A 19908-nucleotide genomic window follows, 5' to 3' on the forward strand; every position below is an offset into this window, starting at 1 on the left:
CAGGGCGTTCATGGAAAGCGAGATGGAGGCAGAGGGGAGCGGACTCATTAATCTGTTATGAGGAGGGAAGGGAGAGGGAGGTGGTGAGTGAGGAGGGACAGGCAGTCAACTGCAGCTCGGAGACAAACCCTCCCCCAGAAAATGAGACCCAAAAGCAAAAAAAAAAAAAAACCAACCCCAAACCCCAACACATTAGCAGATGTTATCAGTGGTACCACTACTTCTAAGAAGCAGCGTGTCCTTACCAAAAAGATTTGCAAGAATGTTTGTGGCCGAGGACCTAAGGTACTTGCTACAGAGATGTGAGATCAGAGGTCAGCTCAATCCTGCAACATAAAGGTGGCAAACCTGGGTCACAGCAGATCGGCGGCACGCTCAGGGTACGTGGAGCTGGGGAGAGGGATGAGACTGCCGAGTGAGAAGGATGCAGGACTGTGCTGAGCCACTGCGTTCAGCTTGCCCGGGAGCTTACCTGGCAGCAGCCCTGCCCCCTTACACCACCTGCGAGGCCTGAAATGAAAAGCTGCTGATGCCGCAATGAAGATTTTGGGGGAAAAAAGTAAGCCAGCAACAAAGCAAGACAAAAATAATTCACAAAGCTGCCTTAAAGAAACGAACAACACAAATATGGAAGAGAAGAAAATAAAGGAGCAGTAGGAAAAACATGTTTGCAGATGGCTCTTGGTGTGGAAGGCTGCTGAGAGCCTCCGAGGGACCCCCAGCGCCCAGGCACTGTCCATTGGTCCTAGGTGCACTGTCCTGCCCTGGGACCGCTCCAGACAGACGTGAGCAGCAATGCCTGGGAGATCCCACATGCCCAGGAGAGGCCCACCGCCCCCTGGAGCCAGTTCTACCATCCTGAGTACAAAGCCCCCATCCCACTGCTGTCTGTAGGCAATGTCCCCTCAGTGTCCCCAGCCAGGTGACAGCAGGAACATTTGTTGCCACAGAGGAACCAGCCGAAGGCCCTACAGGACTCCTGGCCCTGAAAACCTGAGCAGCAATTGCTCAGCTGGTTTGGATGGAGCTGCTGGTGCAAAGGGTTTGAATTTGCCTGCTGCAAGTAGACTTTTACATTGGTGCTTAGCAGGATCCTGAAAAGCAATTCCCATTGAGCCCCACGGGTTTCACTCACATTCATTCAGTTCATTCCACCACCCCCCCTCCCCAAGTGAAAATACAATGACACTGACAGACCTGTTTAGCATTTTACAGCTTCAGGCATGATAAAAATATAACAAAAGGAAGAAAGAAAACATTTTTCCTGATGCCACCAATGCAGAATCAACCCACTGCCAGAGGAAACCAGAGGTCAATTCTGTTGCTGACCCCCCAGCCCTTGCAGATCTTTGCTCCTAGCAGTGCTACAAGGCAGGTGAAGTCCAAGATCTGAGGGCAGCTAGGGTGCCCAGAAACGAGGGGAGAAAGGGAAGACATCTGTTGTCAGGAAAGTTGGGTTTGACGTGGAGAGAATGGCTGCAGACTCAGCTAGTGAAGGCAGCCTGCACGGAGCCCTGTGCACCACCAGAGTCTCCCCCAGGACCAGAGTGAGGACATGTCAGTGCCAGCCCTCGGGCAGGTCTCTGGATTTACGCTGTGCCCTGCTCATGCCGTGGAGAGAAAGCCTGGCCAGCCAAGTCGCCAGCAACATGAAGATGTTGCCCAGAGGCCTCGAGGCCAGGTTTGCCAGCAGGATCATGTCTGACCCAGGGGCAAGGTGTGATCCCTCCATCCTTGCCTTCCCTGCTGCGCTCAAGTTTCCACTTAATCCGTGTCAGGCCTTTATACCATGCCAGCTGTGGTGGCATTCAAACCACAGCATCACAGGTAAGGAGTGACAAATTCCCCCACATCACCCCAGGCAGTGCACACCACTGCGCAGGGAATTGAGTCCCACAGCCCTTGGAGCAGCAGCAGAGAGAACAAAATCTCCCAGGCTTGCCTCGAGCCACCACGGGGAAATCGGCTCCCTGCAGCTCACCCAAGAGGGAAGGGTACGAGCTGCACGCAGGGAGCAGCCTGCCACAGAGCCTGCTTGTAGGGCAAAGCCCTCGGCTGCAGAGTTTGGTGTCTCTGGTTTAGCATGGGCTCTGGCTGCCCGTGGGTTGAAGGACTCCCGCTACACATGAGCGGAGACTTCTGACAGCACAGACTGGCTTTGGATAGGGCTTTGCAGCTTGAGGTGCAAGGCTGGGTTTGATTTCCCTCCTATAGACTTGGAAATCTTGAGCTAGAAAGCTTGTTTTTGGTAACAGGACAGGGTCTTCCTTTCTTCAGGCAGGGCTCAAGCTCAGGAGGAAGCTTTAGCAAAAAGTGCGAGATGGTAAATTCTCCTTCTCTACCAGGGCCGCTACATGGCAAATCCCCACCATCGCTTACAGCCAAAGAGCCAGCCCTAGGTACGGACATTCCCAGTCTTAGCCTCATCACAGTGAACTTTAAAGCTCCACAGTCACTCACTTTGCTCCAGTATTTCTGAGCTATGCCCAAGTCCTCAGTTTGGAGGCTATCCACAGGGTAAAGGGAGGGGAAGCAGCTAGAGACCAGGTCCTCAACAGATGTAAATCAACGTGGTACCAATAGGATCAGGGGAACTACACCAGTTTGCATCAGCCGGGAAATTTGGTCTAAGCATCCAGAGGAGCTTGAACAGCTCCAAGGGTATATAGGGCCACAGAATCTTCATCTCCTAAAACAGTGACATGAACTTTACTTGTTCTCATGTTTTCCTGGGTGGGAGAGATCTGGACCATGGTGCAATGAGATGTTGAGCCCAAGGCTACCAAGGCAGTTTGGGGGGAAGAGAGGTCTGAACACACCCAGCTTGCTTCAAGAGGATGCCAACCAGATGGCCTTAGTCAAGAAGAAAAAGGAAACTCAACTTACCTTTGTTCTTCCTCAAGTTCTTCTTTGGTCATCATTGACTTGTACTGGTTTCCCCTCAGCTTTCCAGGACTGTATTTAAAAGAGAATGTCTCATCTGCAGCTGGAGAGCGGGACAGGGAGAAACAAAGAAGAGCAAGAGATTGTGTGAGCCAGAGACCTCCCAAGAGCAATGATCAACAGCAGTGGGCTTGTTCCCTTGAACTTCTCGCTGAGCCCTGCTCCCACGCATGCACCCTAAACACCATGATCACCCCAAAAGATCACCCCATGATCACCACCAGTCAGGTCCGGTGTCCAGAAAGCCTGGGCAGTGTCGGGGAAGGCATGTGGATTGCGGTGGACAGCCAAGGTCTTGCTGGCCAGAGGACAGCAGGAGACCCAGCTGCAGCTAGCACTGGAAACAGCGAGGACTGCTTTGAGCAAGCAGGCCTGCTTGGAAGCAGATGCAAATAAATCCTGCAGCACGGGAACCATATGCTATTGCTCTCTTTGGATTCAAAGCCTTGCAGGCCCATCTTGGCTTATGAAGACATGCTAATCCTGCCCTGATTAGCTCGCAGCATTTTCTGCTTCTCCTCTCCAGACCTGCATTCCTCCTCCCTCCCTCTCCTCATCCAGGGGCCCTTTCCCATGCTTGGGGCTCACAGATGGTGCCATGAGAAGAGCCGTCTCAGGCCACGCAGCCCAGCAGCTCCTGCGGCCCTTGACAAAGCTTGTGAAAAAAGGAGGCGTCATACTGCAAATCCCAGGGCTGCAAACAGAGCTGAGCCAAGGCAGCTCCAGGAGGACCAACACAGCTGGGTCCAAGTCCCTCTGTCACCAGCTGACAGACCTGAAGAAGAAACTGAGGTCTCCTTCTCCAGGCCTGGGTGCTCTCCTACCCAGCTCACCAGCCTCAACCCTGTGCTAATTAGAGCACCGAAGCTCACGGACTGTGAGCCAAAGCTGATCCTTTTCCAATCGGATTTTGTTCGAGCACTATTTGCTTTTAAAAACCTCTCCCCTGCTTTATCTTCCTACAGATGGGAGAAAACAACAGGAGTGGAGGTCAATCCAAAGGGCAGCCCAGGAAGAGCGGCCGCTTTGGTTAGTTGCCTTTATTGGTTATCTGTGGGCTGTTTATCTGTGAGCCTTTATCTCCCAAGGACTGCAGGACTCGGCTGCTTCACGTCGAGCATTGCTGTTTCCCCATCCACCCAGAAACATCTGCTGTTTCCACTGACCCTCGGAGCCCTGGGGATACTTCTAAGGGGTCCACACAAAAGGAAGGTATTATTGTGTTATCTGCATGGCCCTGAAAAATCGTACGTTATCCACAAACCAGATATCCAGGATGATGCCTCCCAGCACCAGCAAGACCTCAAAGTGGTGAAACTCCCGACTTCTGTGGCAGGAGAGAAAGCCCCAACTTGTACGTAACCCATGGACCCATTCCCTGTCCCCAGCCACCTAGGAAGCCTCTTCCAATCCTCACCACTGCTATTACGGGCACCACATTCATGAAATTCTCTCCTCCTCCACCTGCCCAAATGAAAACCACCCCACAGCCCCTCTCCTCCCTTCCTCACACCCAGAAGCATTCAGCATCGGCAGCTTCCCTCTATTTTTCTGGTCAATACTGCCCTTAAGGATTTTCTCCTTATGTCCAAGGTCAGCCGCTTGATTTAGCAATTTCTGCAACCCTGAGCTCACGCATGCGCTCAGCTGCTGCCAGAGCTCTCGCAGACCTCGGGGACCCCCACGCAAAAGACAAGTCAGAGCCTCATTTTGTAGATGGGGAAACTTGAGATCTCAAAAACAAGCTGTGCAAGGCTGCACGGGCAGGTACAGCACTGAGTGTGCCGAGCGCTGCGAGGTCACTGCCGCTAGCGTACGGAGCGTGCCCGGAGCCACGGTAGCGGGCTGGGAATTTAACAAAAACCTCCTCCCTGCAAATATCCACATTTCCTCCCTTCTTCCCTACGTCTCTGCATCCCTGATCTTGGGGAGCTTCCCTGGGAAGTCCGGGTGGATTACTGTTCAGTTACTGATCCAGAGTGTTTCTCTAATCCCAAAACACCATCGGGGCTCCCAGGGGAGCAACGAGACAGACCCTTTCCCTAGCATCTTCACAAGTGTCTGAACACAAGCATCCCAATGCTCCGGTCCCGCAGCCCCAAACATTCAGCTTGGCCATATCCCGCTCCCCTCGGTGGGAAAAACCCTCCGAATGGGCAGACAAACAAGTCTGGCCAGCTGGAAACAAACAGTCATGCTGCGGCTTATCAGCCCTTCGGGTGGCCATAGAAGTGCACAGAAAGAAAATTCAGCTGGCTGCTGCTTTGGGGGATATTAAAGAGAAAAAAAAAAGAAAAAAAAGAAGAAAAAAAAAAAGAGGGTGTAACATCCTGTTTCTTACCCTGACACAGAGCAGGAGCTGTTTTGTTACCTTTGTATAGCTCGCCTGATTTCAAGGACAATTAAGATCATTTCCCTCGTGGTTTTCTGCCAAGTACATTGAGATTTGGGATTTTGCCTGTCCCAAAAAGGGCAGTTTAATTGCCACCCCACCAGAAAAGAATAAGGGAAGAGGGAGGTTAGGAGGCTACCCATCTCCCTGCCCACATGTTGTGGTTAAAAAGGAGCCAGCGTGCGGCTTTGGAAACCACTGGATGTTTTCTGAGCTCAGGAACTTTCTTTGCAGACTGGAAACAAACTTCAGGAAACACACGGAAAAAGGGAGGCTGGGTTTTCACGTGGACAGTGAAAACACTACAGAAATATGAGGTGACCTACTTCCTCAGAGCCTCCGTGAGTTCATATTAAAGAAAACATTTGTCTTTCACCTCTCTGCCCTTGCGTTGCCAGCGCCGCGACCCTGAGCTCGCAGGGTGAAAGCAGCCCCTTGAACGCACCTCTGCTCCGAACACGCTCGCTCCAGCGCACCCCGTGCACGCAGCAAGTACCTGCCTCCTCCCAGCCAGCTCCCCGTCCCGGGCTGGTGATGGACTGCCCATGCCATCCCCGTGTGCCCGAAGGGAATTTCTGCTTGTGGGCTTGCCGAGCAGCAGCTCAGTGGCTTGAGCTGGGCCAGAACCAAGCAACATGCAGGAGAAATGGTGAAGGAAGGATTAAGGCTGCTCCCCAGCAAAGCCAGGGCACCACCGTTATTCCCAGCTGCACACCTCCTCATCATCAGGCTGAGCTTTACCCAGCCTTGTTATAAACCACCTCAGAAATGGTATAAATAATTCAGGAGAGCAGTTGGTGGCTGTTTGCAGGAGATGCTTAAGGAGGATGCTGGGCTAGCAATGACCCGTGGCCAGGGACCGTCATCATCTCATGCCAAGCCACAGCCGCTTCGGGGTGATGCACAGCGGCGCTGGAGCAGCCCTGAAACAGGGCTGAACCAAAGGAGGCAGACACTGGCAGAGCAGCGTTACTGAGCATCCATTTGGCAGGATACGTCCACCATTCCTCAAACCAGGTCTCCCACAGTCCTGCACGGTAACATCCCCGATCACCAGTGCTGCGAGGAAGCCTGATGGGGTGCAATAAGTGTCTTTTGGGAACCCTGTCTCCAAAGGCGCTTCCCCCACCTTGCAGGCGTGGCACCAGGATTAAAATTTGATTCTCTGTGGCATTAGGCGTAATCCTCCTGAGCCAGGGGATTGCCACACAGCACCTTAAAAAGGGCAAGCGGAAAGTGGGGCAAGGAAGGAGGAACACCCCAAGCTCTCCTGCTGCCCTGGCTGCCCACGGGCACCCCAGGCAGGGGCTCCTGGGGACACCCCAGCATCTCCGGGGCTGCTCAGGAGAGCAGAGTCCCCTTCAGACACATACTCTTACTTGGCACCATCTGTTTCATTTTCTTATGAGCACAGCAGTTGTCACCCCAATTAGTCAATTAATCATTTTCCAATCAACTAATTGGCTAATCAGTTAAACACAGCTCTGACTAAAGCCCCTGGAGATTGTCCTGGATGCAAAGAAGGAGCTTTTGGGGCAGCTTCATCACAAAGCTACCCCACAGCAAATAGCCCAAGGGCTTCAGGGGAAGCAAACGGGCTGCTGGCAGGGTAGGAATCCCTTTGCATTTCCCAGAGGAAGGAGACTATCCCCAAGCACTCGGGGCTTCAGCCCCTCGAACCCACGTGTATCATTCCCGCAGGGTGCTGCCTTGCTCGGCACTCACCGTCCTCATCCTCTGGCTCTCTCACCACCAGTTTCTCATTTTCTGAGTCCAGATCTTCCTCCTGGAGGAGTTAAAAACAAAGCAGCCGTGAGGAGAAGGTGCTGTGCTAAACAACCCATGCTCAGCCAGGGCACCAGAGCCCACAGGGCAGAGACCAGAGCTCCCGAGGCGAGGGCTGGATACTCCTTCCTTGCCTCCTTCACGGAGTAGGCCAAAAGGATGCTTGCTAATGAGCGAGGTTCGTTAGTCTGCTTTCTTCTCACTCTTCAGTGGAGGGGGATTTGGCCTTGCTTACTGCAGTCCCACCCAAAGGCTGTGAACTGCAAGTGCCTTGCCATAGTCAAAGGAATATTAAGGTTTTCAAGAAGTACCTGGTAGCCCGGCATCCCCAGGCACAGTCTTGTGCCCGGGGACCAAGCCACAAGCCACGGGGACTTCTCCTGTGTGTCCCCAGGCCAGGCTGGATGGGCCATCCCAGCACGAGCCATCTTGTAGCCACGGGCCTAGCGGCTGCTCTGAGCAGAGGAGCACTCACCAGCCAGGACCAGTGGTCGAAGCCAGTGCTGGGGGGTTCGTGCTGGGACCCCCCCCAGGTGCCCTCCCAGCCTTGCCTGGCAGAAACCTCCCGGGACACCGCTGGCTCCTGCCTGCAGACCCCGGCCCCTTGTTCCTCCAAGAAACGCCTGCCCACACGCGCTGTGGCGGCATGGCTGCTCTCTGGAGCACAGACAGGAGCAGTGATTAAACAGCACTTTTTTTTAAATGCCAAGAAATTTTGGAAGTTTTGGGGGCTGCCTGCCTCCTACGAGCTACAACAAGCTTTATCAAGCCCAGATTCCTTCCCCTTGCGGTACACACAGCAGAGTCATGCAAACGGCAAGCAGGGAGGGAGAGGAGCATTCCAGCTCTGGAGATAGGACAGGGACACACAGCAATGCCCCCGGGTACGTGCCTTCCTCCCACAAAGCGCAGCACCCAGTACCCTGGCTGCAACCCCCTGCAAGCCGAGCCTGGAGGTCACCTCACTCTGAGGTGCTCAGCATCCCAAAGCACGCATCCTCCTGCATCCTCCCCGGCTCCACGCATCCAATCCAAAGTGATGGGGCTGGCGTGCAAAGGGCAAAGCAAAGCACAGGGGAGAGAGGGGAAGGAGCATGGAGGGAGCCCAGCAAGCCACCATGCTATCGAGGGGACATGGGAAAAGTTGGGGTGAAGGAGACCTGAGGGAAACAAAGATGGTCCAAGAAGAACCCCGTGCAGAGCCGAGCGCTGGCTTTGCAGTGCACGTCTTTAGATAAACTGCTGGAGCGCAGTACGCAGCCCTGACCCAGAACTAGGTTAGTTTGTCATCGGTGAGGAATGCGCATTATTCACAGCCATTTGGCTTCCTCTCGCCACCCTCCTCTCGGGCTCCCCAGAAGGACACGTCGCCGAGACCCCTGCCCCCAGCAGCCGTCGCTATTTTGGGCCACGCTTCCAAACATGGGCACTTCCTGCCGGACGGCCGGGATTCCCCCAGGGATGGCTGGGAGTGGGACAGCACCCAAAGGAGCAGCCTCAGGAAGGGTGCGGGGAGGGGATGCCCAGCCCTGGCCCCCGGGGCCTTGGCCATGAGCCTGGGGTGGTGGTTCCCCGTCACATCCTCTCTCCCTGTGAGCCGGGATGCCCCCAGGGAGACCCGACCCTTCAGGATCCGGCACAAGAAGGGACATTTTATTCTGCTCCCTGCCCAGGCGTTAGGAACTGAGCATTGCTGGGCATTTAACAGTGGAAGCAAATAGGAAATTTGGGTGTCAAACCTCCGAGGAAGGAAAATATCTCTGCTCCAGCCCAGAGGAAGAAACATTTGATGGGAGCCGAGGAGCAGCCGGGGATGCCAGGCTGGCAGGCGATGCAACGTGCTGTGGCTATGGCCGTGCTGGGAACCCCCTGCTCGTGGCAGCCAGTAGCTCGCTGCAGCCCAACATTTTTCTGCTTGGATAGCTTAGAGGCAGATGCCAGCACCTCCCTTCCCCCCACGCTGCGGCCCCGGCCTCGACATCCCTGTCCGTCCGCCTCGCTGGGGCCGCTCACTCCCATCGCCCCCCCCACCAGAGCCACCCAGGCTGCCTTAGCGTGACCCCTCTCACTGACCCCCTAGCTAGGCATCGCTCCCTGCTCAGCCAAGAAGCACGTTTGCACCTGGAGCACTGTTTCTCTCTGCTTTAAACGGACCAAGCCATTAAAGCCCACCCAAACCACCCCGGGGAGCGCAGTGGGCAGGCTTCGCCCCCTCCATGGCCGCTGCTACCCCAGGACGATGTCCGATCCACGCAGGGACACCAGCGCGCTGTTCATTGTGCCACCCTCCCCAGGCCAGCCCTCCGTCCCACGCACCTCTGCCTTGCTGGAAAGCGCTGCGCGGCCGCATTCACCCTCCTCTGCTTGTCCCGTGTGCCCGAGGCTGGACGACGCAGGTGAGGGACCCAAAGGTGGTATCTGGAAAGAGGCAAAAGCTTTGAGCACGAACACCCCTGAGCCCTCCCTGTGCTGAACCACCCAGCCCCAGCAGCATCAGCACACGCAGACAAGTCTCCGGACGGCGCCTGAGCCCATGGTGCTTCCGATCCGTGTGCCAAACCATGGCATGGCTGCTGGAGCGAGGAACACCAGAGATCTTCAGTGCTCAGCCCCGGAGCCAGGGTTTGGAGCTCGTGAGCTGCCCTCTGCAGCAGCCCCTTCCCACGCGACCAGGACCCTTGCGAGGAGCCGTCGGTGAGGGGGGGCAGCTCGGCCAGCACCAGGCTCGGCTGCCCGGGTGTCCTGGCAGGGCTGGAGGCAGCTGCCCGGGATGCTGATACAGCAGATCAGGGACAGCAGGAAGAGAGAGAGGAGGAACAGCACACAGTACGCTCAGTTCGTTAACGCTTGCAGGGCCTGCTCTGCCAGCTGCCTTCTCCATCACCAGGGAATAGCCCCTTGAAACCCTCCTGCCCCCCCGCTGCAATCCCGGAGCTGGGACTTCCCTGCCCTCTCAGCCCCACGTCAGCTTTGAGCGCGGAATGGCCTCAACGCCCCATGCAAAACCTTCCTTCCCCTGCCCTCTCCCAGCCCAAACGCTTCTCAGCTGAACCTTTCCCCTCTGCACCAGGAGGGCGGCCGCGGAGCAGGATACGCGTGGGCAGGGAGCAAGGACATGGTGTCCGTTGGCCTTGCAGCGAAATACCAGTGCCGGGCTGGGAGCAGCCTCCAGGCTGGCTTGACAAAAATACTGCCCTGAGCCTGGCCGTGCCTGCAGCCCCTGCCAGCCGGGGCGGAGAGGAGAGCCCTCCCTGCCTGGAGCATCCCAACACCCCCAGGGAGCCTGCTCCAAATTTTGAGGCTCCTCAGCCCTGCTGCAGCTGGTGGGTGCTGCTGTGCCAGTTCCCCTCGCAGCCGTGGGGCAAGAGCAGCTGAGCCAGGGGATGCTCCACGAGAGCAGGGCAGTGTCCTGCAGCTGGAAGACGGAGGAGGAAGGTGTTGAGGCAATGCTGGGAGACTTGGCAACCAAAGAAGACACTATGGCACCACGGGCACTGCTCTTCTATGCAAAGCACAGCTCAGAGGCAATACAGGGAGACTGTTTTGAGCAGTGGGGAGTGAGAGAAGTGAGGACCAGGGCCAGATGGCAGCAGGAGCTGCTGGAGAATCAGGGACCCGAGTGCTCCAGCCACCAGCCCGTGAGCCAGCATCCCTCCACAGCTGCATGCCGACCAAGAAAGCTTCCCTGCAGAAAAAAAAAAAAGGTGACAAGAAGCACTGCAAGAAGACTACGCATGTCATTATCCGGGAGCATCTGGAGGAGACTTGACACGAGCCGCCCAGGCCAGCTGCTGTGGCAAACAAAGATCGCATTACCGCCGGCATCGCAAGAGGACCGTTCGGCGGCAGCTGCCTGGCCCCAAGGCCACACGGGGCCGGGAACACGCCCTGCGCTCCCTGCCTGCTCCTGCTTGCGGGTGGGATGGACCCAGCCCACTCCACAGCACATCCCGTGCCCGCTTACATCTGAATCATACCTCTGCACAGCTTGCCGGGGGCTTTGGAAAGCCCAGCGCCCGCCACCGCAGGGTTAAAATCCAACAAGTCATTTACCTTAAATACCAACGCGGCAATACATCTATCTTGGCTTTTGGCAACTCTTGGCTTTAGAGCTGAAGCGTTTGTTGGATCATCAGAAACATGCTTTTGCCCTTTAGCTTCCATAGCCAACAAGTGGGATGCCCGCGCGTGAAGCTGACTGCAGCAGCGGAGGCTTTGCACCAAAGCAGGAGCGAGGACAAGACCTCCAAGGACATTTTGGGCACAGGCAGCACCGACCACAGACGGCCCCAAGTCACCCAGGGGAAAACAGCTCAGGTGCAGGAGCTTGGTGTCGTCCCCCAGATTTCCCCCTCGTGGGCTCTGCCGCCACTCCCAGCCCTACAGGAGACGGAGGCCGGGCTCCCCATCTGGTTTTCAGCTCATTCCTGGCCATTTCCTCCCCAGCACAAACCCCTCTGAGTAACGAGTTTCCCTTCTCAGAAGGAACATGAGGAGTCCACGGGGCTGGTGTGTTCCTCTCCCTTTCCTCGGTCATAGGGACAGCCCTGGCATCTATGGGCAGGATAGGGACAAATGAGTGTCCCACTCCAGCTCTGGGAAAAGGGAAGATCCCAGCCTGCAAAACAGAGGGACAAAATTGTCTTGGATTAAACTCCCGGGCCCTGCGTGTTGCCATTTATGGCTGCACTTTCTGCTCCAAGCCTGATGCAAGACATTGCAAGAGGGAAAGAAAGCAGATGGGAGACAGCCAGCCAGAAAGAGAAAAGCCAGGAGGAAAAGGGGAAGGAAAAAGCCTTTCAAAAAAAAAAAAACCAAAACAACAACGTTGGGCAGAGTTGAGCAAAGCAAAGCAGCTGCTATGTCGGCAGCTCCCTTTCACCCCACTGCTGAGGCTCTCCATCCTCCTGCCAGCCAGAGAAGCGGCTGCTACAGAATGAGAGCAGTTTTCCTGCCCCAGGCGATGGTCCTGCCAGCCCCGGGGTGCCTGACGGGGCCGGGCCTCGTACGGGGGCAGCGCTCCACAGGTCTGCCCCCCCCAGAGCACAGGGAGCATCTGCCCAGTCCCCCATCCCTGCTGCAGGCGAGGACGAGCCACGGAGCGGCCAGAGCCCCGCTGAAGCTCCGGGGCCATCCAGCCCCCGGCGAGGGGTCAGGCAGCGCCAGGTCTGATGAGAAAAAACACCGGCACATCCCACGGCAGGGTGAGGAGTCCCGGCTCAGCAGTGCCCATCCCTGCAGGCGCCGTCACACCCCGGCGCAGCACCCCCAGCGTTGCACCCAGCCGGTTCGTCTGGTGCTCTCCCCGTTCTTGCTCTGGCCTCCAGCAAGCAAACACCAGAGGCACCAACACCGGGACATCTCTTGCTGCCACGGCCAGGCCAGATGGCATCCTTGGGCGGGGAGCAGGGGCAGGCAAAGCTTGCTCTTGCCTCGGAGGCTTACCCGGCAGCCATTCACATGGGTGGGCACTTCAGAAGGCAAAGAGTCCTCGCGGCCTCTGCTCCAGCAGTGCACTGGCTCTGGGCAGGGGAGCAGGGGACTGAGCGGGGGACTGACCTTCCTGAGCTGCCTTAGGGGTCACAACGTAAAGCCCAGCGCAACTGTGCCCCACACCGTGTCCTAGCACCAGCCCTGTGCTCCAACCGCACAACTGGGATGGAGGGGAGGGCATGACACACACGCAGGCTCCCCAGGGCAGTGGCACACATCCTGCCTCGCTTCCCAGAGACGATGCATTTGTTATCAGCACAGACTGCACCGGGTGAGAGCTGGGGCACATCCAAGCAGTTGTGGGTCCAGCAGGAGAGCCCCACGTCCCGCTGGCAGGGGCCTGCGCTGCTGCCCAGGCTGCAAAGAGGGGTAGCACATCACCGCATCCCTCCCCACCGCGACAGAGCTCCTGCCCCAGCCCTGCGGCAGCACAGAGGCAGCCTGCACAGCCGCCAATTAAAGCCAGACTCAATTAGACACCCTCTCCCCTCCAGCAAGGGGAAGGCAGGCAGGAGGTATTAGAGGAGGAGATGCTGACTTCTTTAAATTTAAAGAGGGTCCCTGCTGGGAGCTGGGTGGTTTGTGCTTCTGCTGCCTGGTGTGTCCAGGGGCGCCGGGAGCCCCCACAGATGGCGGGGGGGGAAACGGGACAGAGGAAAGGTGCTGGGAGCTTTGCAGAAGAGGCAGGTGACATCCCCTTTGTGCCTTTGCTATCTGGGTGACAGCACAGCACACTGTGCTGAACAGGCAGGGTTTGCATGACTTGCCCTGGCCAGGACAAGCCGGACACCTCCCAGTACAAGGCCCCCCCTTGCCGAATCACCTCCAGAGCTGTCCGTCCCCTCTTTCCCCACTGTCACCCACTTGAACCTGCTCTGTTTGAGCCACCAGCTGCAGTTAACCCTTAGCAAACCAGCCAGGCTGCTGTGCCCGGCAGAGAGCCTGGCACTGCCCGCTCACCCTCCCCATCTCCAGAGCACCCTGGCCAGGCCAGCATCCCAGCAGTGGCTCTGGACCAGCACTGAAAACCCTGCCCCGTCGCTGCCATCTGCCATTTCCATGACAGAAATACTCATTAGAGAACTGAAGTTTTCTGACCATTTCTTGTGAGAACAAGAGTCAGCAGTCCCAGCGATGCTGCAGTTCCCACCCAACAGCTTTTCATTAGGGGATCGCTTTGACAGCGCTGCCTCATCCATTAACAAGCCGGGGATGGGGATGAGATCAGACAGCGACACACTAATTAACTTTTTTTTCAGCGATGGGAGCCAGCAGAGACAAGGGGAACCACTACCAGTAGTTAATGGAAACAAGGACTCCCCAGCTTCTTTTCCTGCTCTGCCACTGCTTCATTTTATAGCCGTGGGCATGATGCTACAATGGTCCGTTCCCCCCCCAGAGAGCAGGGGGGAAGCCTCGACCCACGCTGATTTTAGCGGCCGACTGCACATCGCAGGCTGTGCACAGCTGCCCCAGCTCAGGGTGCTCAGCAGATACGGGTTTGCACAGGCAGGGAGAAGGGAAGGAAGGAAGGAGGCAGCGGGATGCACAGCTCCAGCCAGCCATTAAACACGCTCAGGCTGCTCTCCCTGAGCAGGTTCATCCATCAGCATTTTGGTCAAGTGGTTAATGGCTGCAGTGAATCTGAACCAGTCTGGTGCAGTACGTGCTGAGCAAACAGGAGGGGGGGGGGGGGAAGAAAAAAAAAAAAAAAGAAAAAAGGAAAGAAAGCTCTCCGAGTGCCGAGCACAGCCCTCTGCTTGCTGATGTACCAAGTCAACCAAGAAGCCGTGAGCCTGCAGCAGCCTGCCGGGAGCCCGCAGCCGAGTGGATGGTGTCTGGGAGCCTCGTCTGCTGAGTCACATCAGGGGACCGCAGCCCTCGGCCGAGCCAAGACGGGTTTGATAGGGCACATTTCCACCAGCAGCCGCCTGCAAAGCGCTCGCTGCTCTGCCCAAGGCCAGTCCCATCCGTGCCTGTAACATCTGCTGGGCTTTGGCCTAAGCAGCGCGGGAGGAGGAGGATGAAGGAACTTTGAGGATATTTGCAGGGAGCAAAACCAGGGAACCCTGGGGAGACTCTGCAGAGCTATGGATGGTCTCCCTCACTCTGTCCAAAGGATCGGCCCCCGGATCAGCAGCCTGAGCACTGCTCACACGTGTGTGGTGCCTGCTGGAAACGCACATACTCCCTCCACCGTGCCACCCAGCACCACGGGACTGCCAGTCCTGGCCAGGCAGCCTGCACCGAGCAGTCCTGGCAGCCGTGAGATCACGTGCGGGCCAGCACTCCCAACCACTTACTCAGCAGTGAGAAGCATCCCTCCCCCCTTCCCACTGCTCTCCCACCACCTCCCAGGTCACAGCCAACGCCTGGTCCCCATCCTTCCCAAAGAGATGCTGCTCGGGTCCAGGGCGACTTGCCCTGCCTTGCTCCTACAGTGAGGGAACCATTCCCAGGAGGAAAAACTGGCCAGGACCCTACTCAGCTCTGGTGTCCCCTTTGCTCTGCTGCAAGAGGGGCTGAGGGCAGCGCAGCAGAGACCCTGGTCCCACGGAGCCCAGCCAGGCTTCTGGGGGACACAGGACCCCCTGTGCCTTGAGCAAGGGTTCGCCTCCAGGCATGCAAACCCCTGCTACCACACCGTGCCAAAGTGGGGATAAAGGAGCAGAGCCCATCTCTGAAGGCGATAAGCTTTGCAGCAGTGTCTGTTCAAAGAAATCGGGACTGAAGAGCAGCCAGAGGGGAGGAGAAACATTCCTGAGAAGACTCAAGCTAGCGAGACAGCAGAGGAATCCGTGAGCTCTGGCAGGACTGGATACAGCCATCTGTCCCGACAGGGTGCTGCACTTCGTCAGAGAGCGCTGGGTGCGCCCCGGGCCCCACAGCAGCTCCAGCCAGGTGGCCAACTTTGCTGCCACGCTAGCCCAGCCGGGACCCAGCTGGCTAACGGCAGCCCAGGGGCTCTCCAGCTTGACAAAGATCCTGGTACTCAAAGGCACCAATAAATCATGCGGCAGAGGGAGAGATGCGGCTTCCAGGACGCTGGGATGAGGGAGAGGGCTGCTCAGGAGCCGCACCCATGGCCAAGGGGTGCCAGAAAGGGGGAGGGAGAGCTCCGAGGCTCAGAAGTGACAAGGGGAGGTGAGGAGGGGCACAGGGAGGCAGACCCACGTCCCAGCCCCAAGAGCGGGTCAGGGCTCACCCCTGGGCGATGCAGAGCATCACGGTAACGAGGGGGGTGCGTAACCCCCTGGGACTCGCCCAAGGCTGTCCAGTGAGTCAGTGGCGATGCTTTCCAAGGCGAGGGCTGTCTGCACACTGCCCAGCAGCCTGGATACAGTCGCTGAGGATTACAAATGCTGCTAATAATAGCCAGCAGGCGCCTGGGCCCCAGGCCTGCGCTCCCCAGCTGAAACATGCTGCCTGCACACAGACGACGCATCCATCGCTCCTGGATTTCTGAGCCACCCCATTACTCACTTCCCCCCCTTGGGACAAGGGGCCACCTTGGGAGAAAGCCCCCAACACCACGAGTTCAGGCACCTCGGGGCGTTACCGAGTCCCATCCAAGGCTGGCAAGAGCAGAGCAAGCTCTTTCCACAGACGCTGGGTCGCCCTTTTATTTTTAAACAAGATCCGGTGCTAGAGGAGGATTTATTGGGCATTTATAGGCATCGCTGCCCCCCCCCCCCCAACCCCTCCAGTTCAGCCAGGGGTCAGACCTTGGGGCCAGCGTCCTGCTGGGGTTGGGAGGGAGGGGGAGGCCAGTCCCTTCCCCGGGCAGGCAAGGACAGCAACTGTGCTGGCAAGGGGACGGTTTGCTGCAACCCATAGAAAGAGGATGCAGACGGGAAGAATAAACACACACCAGCACCTGGATTGGCAACTGGAAGAAGGAAAAGACTCCCAGGGGCTGGATGCACAGACAGGAGAGGCCCACACCGACGCGCACTTCTCTTCCCTTAAATCTTCGCTATCCTGATTATTTCTAAGCGCATACCATGGGGGGCGGCAGTGGAAAGGAGCCCAAAACACCCCACACACACACCGCTGCCGCCCTCGGAGACAACGGCTTGTCCCCACCCGAGGGCAAACCCCCGCTTTTCCCGGGACCTCCCTTGTTTTAGGGGAAAACCCGGACGCTGCGCTCCCGCCCTGCCACCCGCGGGGACGGCGGCAGCTGGGCAGGGACCCCAGCGGTCCCAGGGGACGGGGAGAGGCTCCGCAGGAGCCGGCCTTACCTTGCTCTCCGCATCCTCCCGGTGCCCGGGCTCCCGGGGCTCGGCGGGCGGCTGCCCGGAGATGCTCTCGACCGCCGCGGGGCTGGGCTCGGCTGCAGGGCCCGGCTCCGCCGCCGCCTCCCGCTGCTCGCCGGCCGCCTCCTTCCCCTCCTCGCCCGCCCCGACCTCCTCCACCGGCACCCGGCCCCCCTCGTCCTCCGGCCCCTCGGCCGGTCCCGGTCCCGGTCCCGCTCCCTCCGGCGCCGCCGCTTCGCCCCCGGAGCCGCCCTCCCGAGCTGGCTCAGCCGCCGCCGGCTCCCGGGGCCGCTCCGCCGCCCGCTCCCCCCCGCCTCCCCGCAGCCTCACGAAGACGGAGGCGAGGACGAGGGCCAGGACGGTGAAGAGCAGCGGGACGGCCAGGTACAAGTCCACGGCCACGTCCATCCTGCCCTGCTACCGGAGCCCGCCTGACCCGACTGCGCGGCCGCGGAGGGTGCGCGGCCAGCCCGCTCGGCCTGCGGCGGGGCTGGGCAGGCTCTCAGCCGGCTTTACCCGGCGTCATCTGCCTGGGCCCTGCCCACAGCCCCGGCCCCCCCCCGCCCCAGTCTCGGCACCCACCTCCCGCACGGAGCCGGCAGCCAGAGCGATCCCCCCCCAGCCCCGCCCGCCGGGGATGCGCACCCGCACCCGCTCGCATCCACGGGTGGGATTTGGGCAAGGGGGAGCGGGCGAGGAAGGCTGCGCGCAAGCAGCCGGGCTCTGCCCGATGCGAGCGTCTGACTCCGGACAGGAGGATCTCTCATTACACACTGCCCTATATCCAAAAAGCCGTTCCCAAACCGTTCTGCGCACACACTTGCATCATTCCTAACTGTTTGACTTGGAAAGGTCTCTGTCTCCTCACCTCTGCCTCCTGGGGTGCTCGGTGTGGGCAGACAGGCACCCACACCTCGGTGAGCTCAGCACCATTGCAGGGAGCTCTGTGCAGATTGGGGGGGTCAGCTGGCCTCCGTGCAGTGTGGTGCTTAATGAACATTTGCACCTTGTTAGCCCTTGGCTGGGTAGCGGTGAAGCTGGCAGGGCAAGGGAAGGCAGATCTGACTCTCCTCAGTGAGGAGCATCTGGCAGCGCATCTATGCCAAGCCTCAGAGCCTCGCTCCGCCTTCCCCAGGAGCTGCGGGCCATAGCGGTGGAACGTTTTTGCCATAAACTGCTGTTGCACCCACAAAGTAAGTGGGTGCTGAGAGTAGCTGGACTGCGAGAGCCTCCCCCAGGCACCTTGCTGCTGGTCTGTAAAGCAGGAGGCTCAAAAAACCCGGGATGTGCCCAAAAGCCGTCACAAGCTGGCAAGGAGACTGGCCAAGGGGCTGTCAGGTCCTCCCAGACTCTGCCACCAAGGATTTCCTGCCTCTTGAGACTGCTGGGAGGATTAGCCAACCTTTTACGAAGCAGGCTGAAATTAGAAGGCCTAAGCTATTCCTGCCAGGGTAAAACCAGCACGGAGCTTTCTCCCAGCTGTGTGCGAGGGAGCAGACATGGGAATCCGCCCCCAAAGTTTACTCCAGGGAGAAGACTTTGGAGATATCTCCGGGAGCAGAGATTTTTATTGACTGGCTAAAAACAAAACACGAACAAAGACGGGATTAAATCCCCAGGGTGGGAGGAAGGAAATGAAGCCATGATCCTCACTGCGGTTTGTCTTTATTGGTAATCCTATCAGGCAGGCAATCGTTAGCATATGGATAATTGTATTCTTAGTAACAACCAACCACAGTACTTAACTTCCCCTCTCCTGCATAGCTTTGCATTTCCTGGGCCGCCATCGTCAGAGCTGCTCTAGAGCTCAGCCAGAACATCCAGAGATGGTAGCGTCACCACGCTGTCTGGTTCAGCATCTTTATTGATGTATATTTGGTCCCTTCTTCTCCCTTCCTGTCCAAATCCACTCTTTAGCTTGGTGAAGGTACCAGCTTCCAAAAGCTTGACTCGCTAGATGGAAGTAGTGGAAAAGCAGGAGGGATGTGCCAGCCTTGAGTGCTCCAGCAGGTAGATATAAATAGGGCTGGAGTACAGCGAGACTGAAATTCTCTCTCGAGCAGCTTCTGGAAGACCCTTCCAGGGGCAGAAGGAGGAAGGAGCCTCAGCCAAAGGGTTTAGGGCAGAGCCTGTCCGACAGGACAGGGTGATCTTTGATTAGAGCCTGGCACAGCCTCGGGTACGTGATACGTCGCTGTGTGTTTGGGACGGCAGTTTGGGAATCAGCAGTTAATCGGGTTGGTTTGTATTTCTTCTGGTTTTAAGTAACCCTGGAGCTGAGCTGACCACCTGCAGTAGCCACAAAGGCATCATCCCAATTCCAACGCATCCCCTGCTTTCAGAGACTTGCTCCAAGCCCTGGAATTGCTCAGAGCTACAGAAAACAACAAGGGGGGAAACTCATGGGGCTGGGTCTTTGCTCCTGTGCTCACACAAACTGTCAATTTTGTGGACAAAGGAATTTTGGGCGAAACTGCCAGAAACTGGCCACTAGGGCCTGCTAGTAGGGTGACTTGGGGTGTTTTGGCTTCACACACTGATGTACAAGCTGTCACGGTGCCCTCGATTGCTGCCGCCATCCAGAACATCTCCTGCTCTTCCATGGCTCTGTATGTTTGCCATGGCTCTCGGTTGGAAGCCTGTCAGAGGGTGTTTGCCCACGCAGGAATGCAGTGGCACGTGGCTTGCATTAACCCTGAGCACTTCAGCAAGTACCCTCCCAAGCAGGATTTATCTCCACCTTACAATAAGGGGTGCTGGCCCTCACGGCTTCTTCTGAAATTGGGATGACAGATGGGGAAACCAAATGGGAGCCACAGCCAGAGATGACCATTAGTGGCTTCTGCCTTTGGACCCACAGTGATTCCCTATCAGGTTGCTGGAACAACGTGTAGGAGTCGTGAGAACTGCAGGGCTCAGACATCTCTGAAAAACAACGCTCCCAGTCTTGAGAGCAACAGCCAGGAGCATCAAGGCCACATCTGCAAGAACAGCTGCTCTAACCCAGCTAACTCCATACAGAATCAGCGACAGGGC

At 57.7% G+C, this 19908-nt stretch overlaps 1 protein-coding gene across 6 annotated transcripts in view; it reads right to left on the bottom strand.

Annotated features, from left to right (window-relative positions):
* Window positions 1-17406, bottom strand: part of MXRA7 (matrix remodeling associated 7) — a 30439-nt gene extending 13033 nt beyond the window's left edge. The window contains exons 1-5 of one of the 6 annotated variants that reach the window (XM_054846517.1): window positions 16858-17406; window positions 9437-9538; window positions 7061-7121; window positions 2887-2980; window positions 246-326 (exon numbers count right to left, since the gene is read on the bottom strand). In XM_054846517.1, the coding sequence (XP_054702492.1) occupies window positions 293-326; window positions 2887-2980; window positions 7061-7121; window positions 9437-9538; window positions 16858-17280 (714 nt within the window). In that variant the 5' untranslated portion in view covers window positions 17281-17406 and the 3' untranslated portion in view covers window positions 246-292. Of the gene's footprint in view, window positions 1-245; window positions 327-2886; window positions 2987-7060; window positions 7122-9436; window positions 9539-16857 lie in introns of all 6 variants that reach the window. The other 5 variants (XM_054846515.1, XM_054846513.1, XM_054846512.1 and 2 more) reach the window with 5 other exon arrangements.
* Between the last annotated feature and the right edge of the window lie 2502 nt (window positions 17407-19908).

Source organism: Grus americana, chromosome 18, assembly GCF_028858705.1.
Source record: "Grus americana isolate bGruAme1 chromosome 18, bGruAme1.mat, whole genome shotgun sequence".
Taxonomy (NCBI): domain Eukaryota; kingdom Metazoa; phylum Chordata; class Aves; order Gruiformes; family Gruidae; genus Grus; species Grus americana.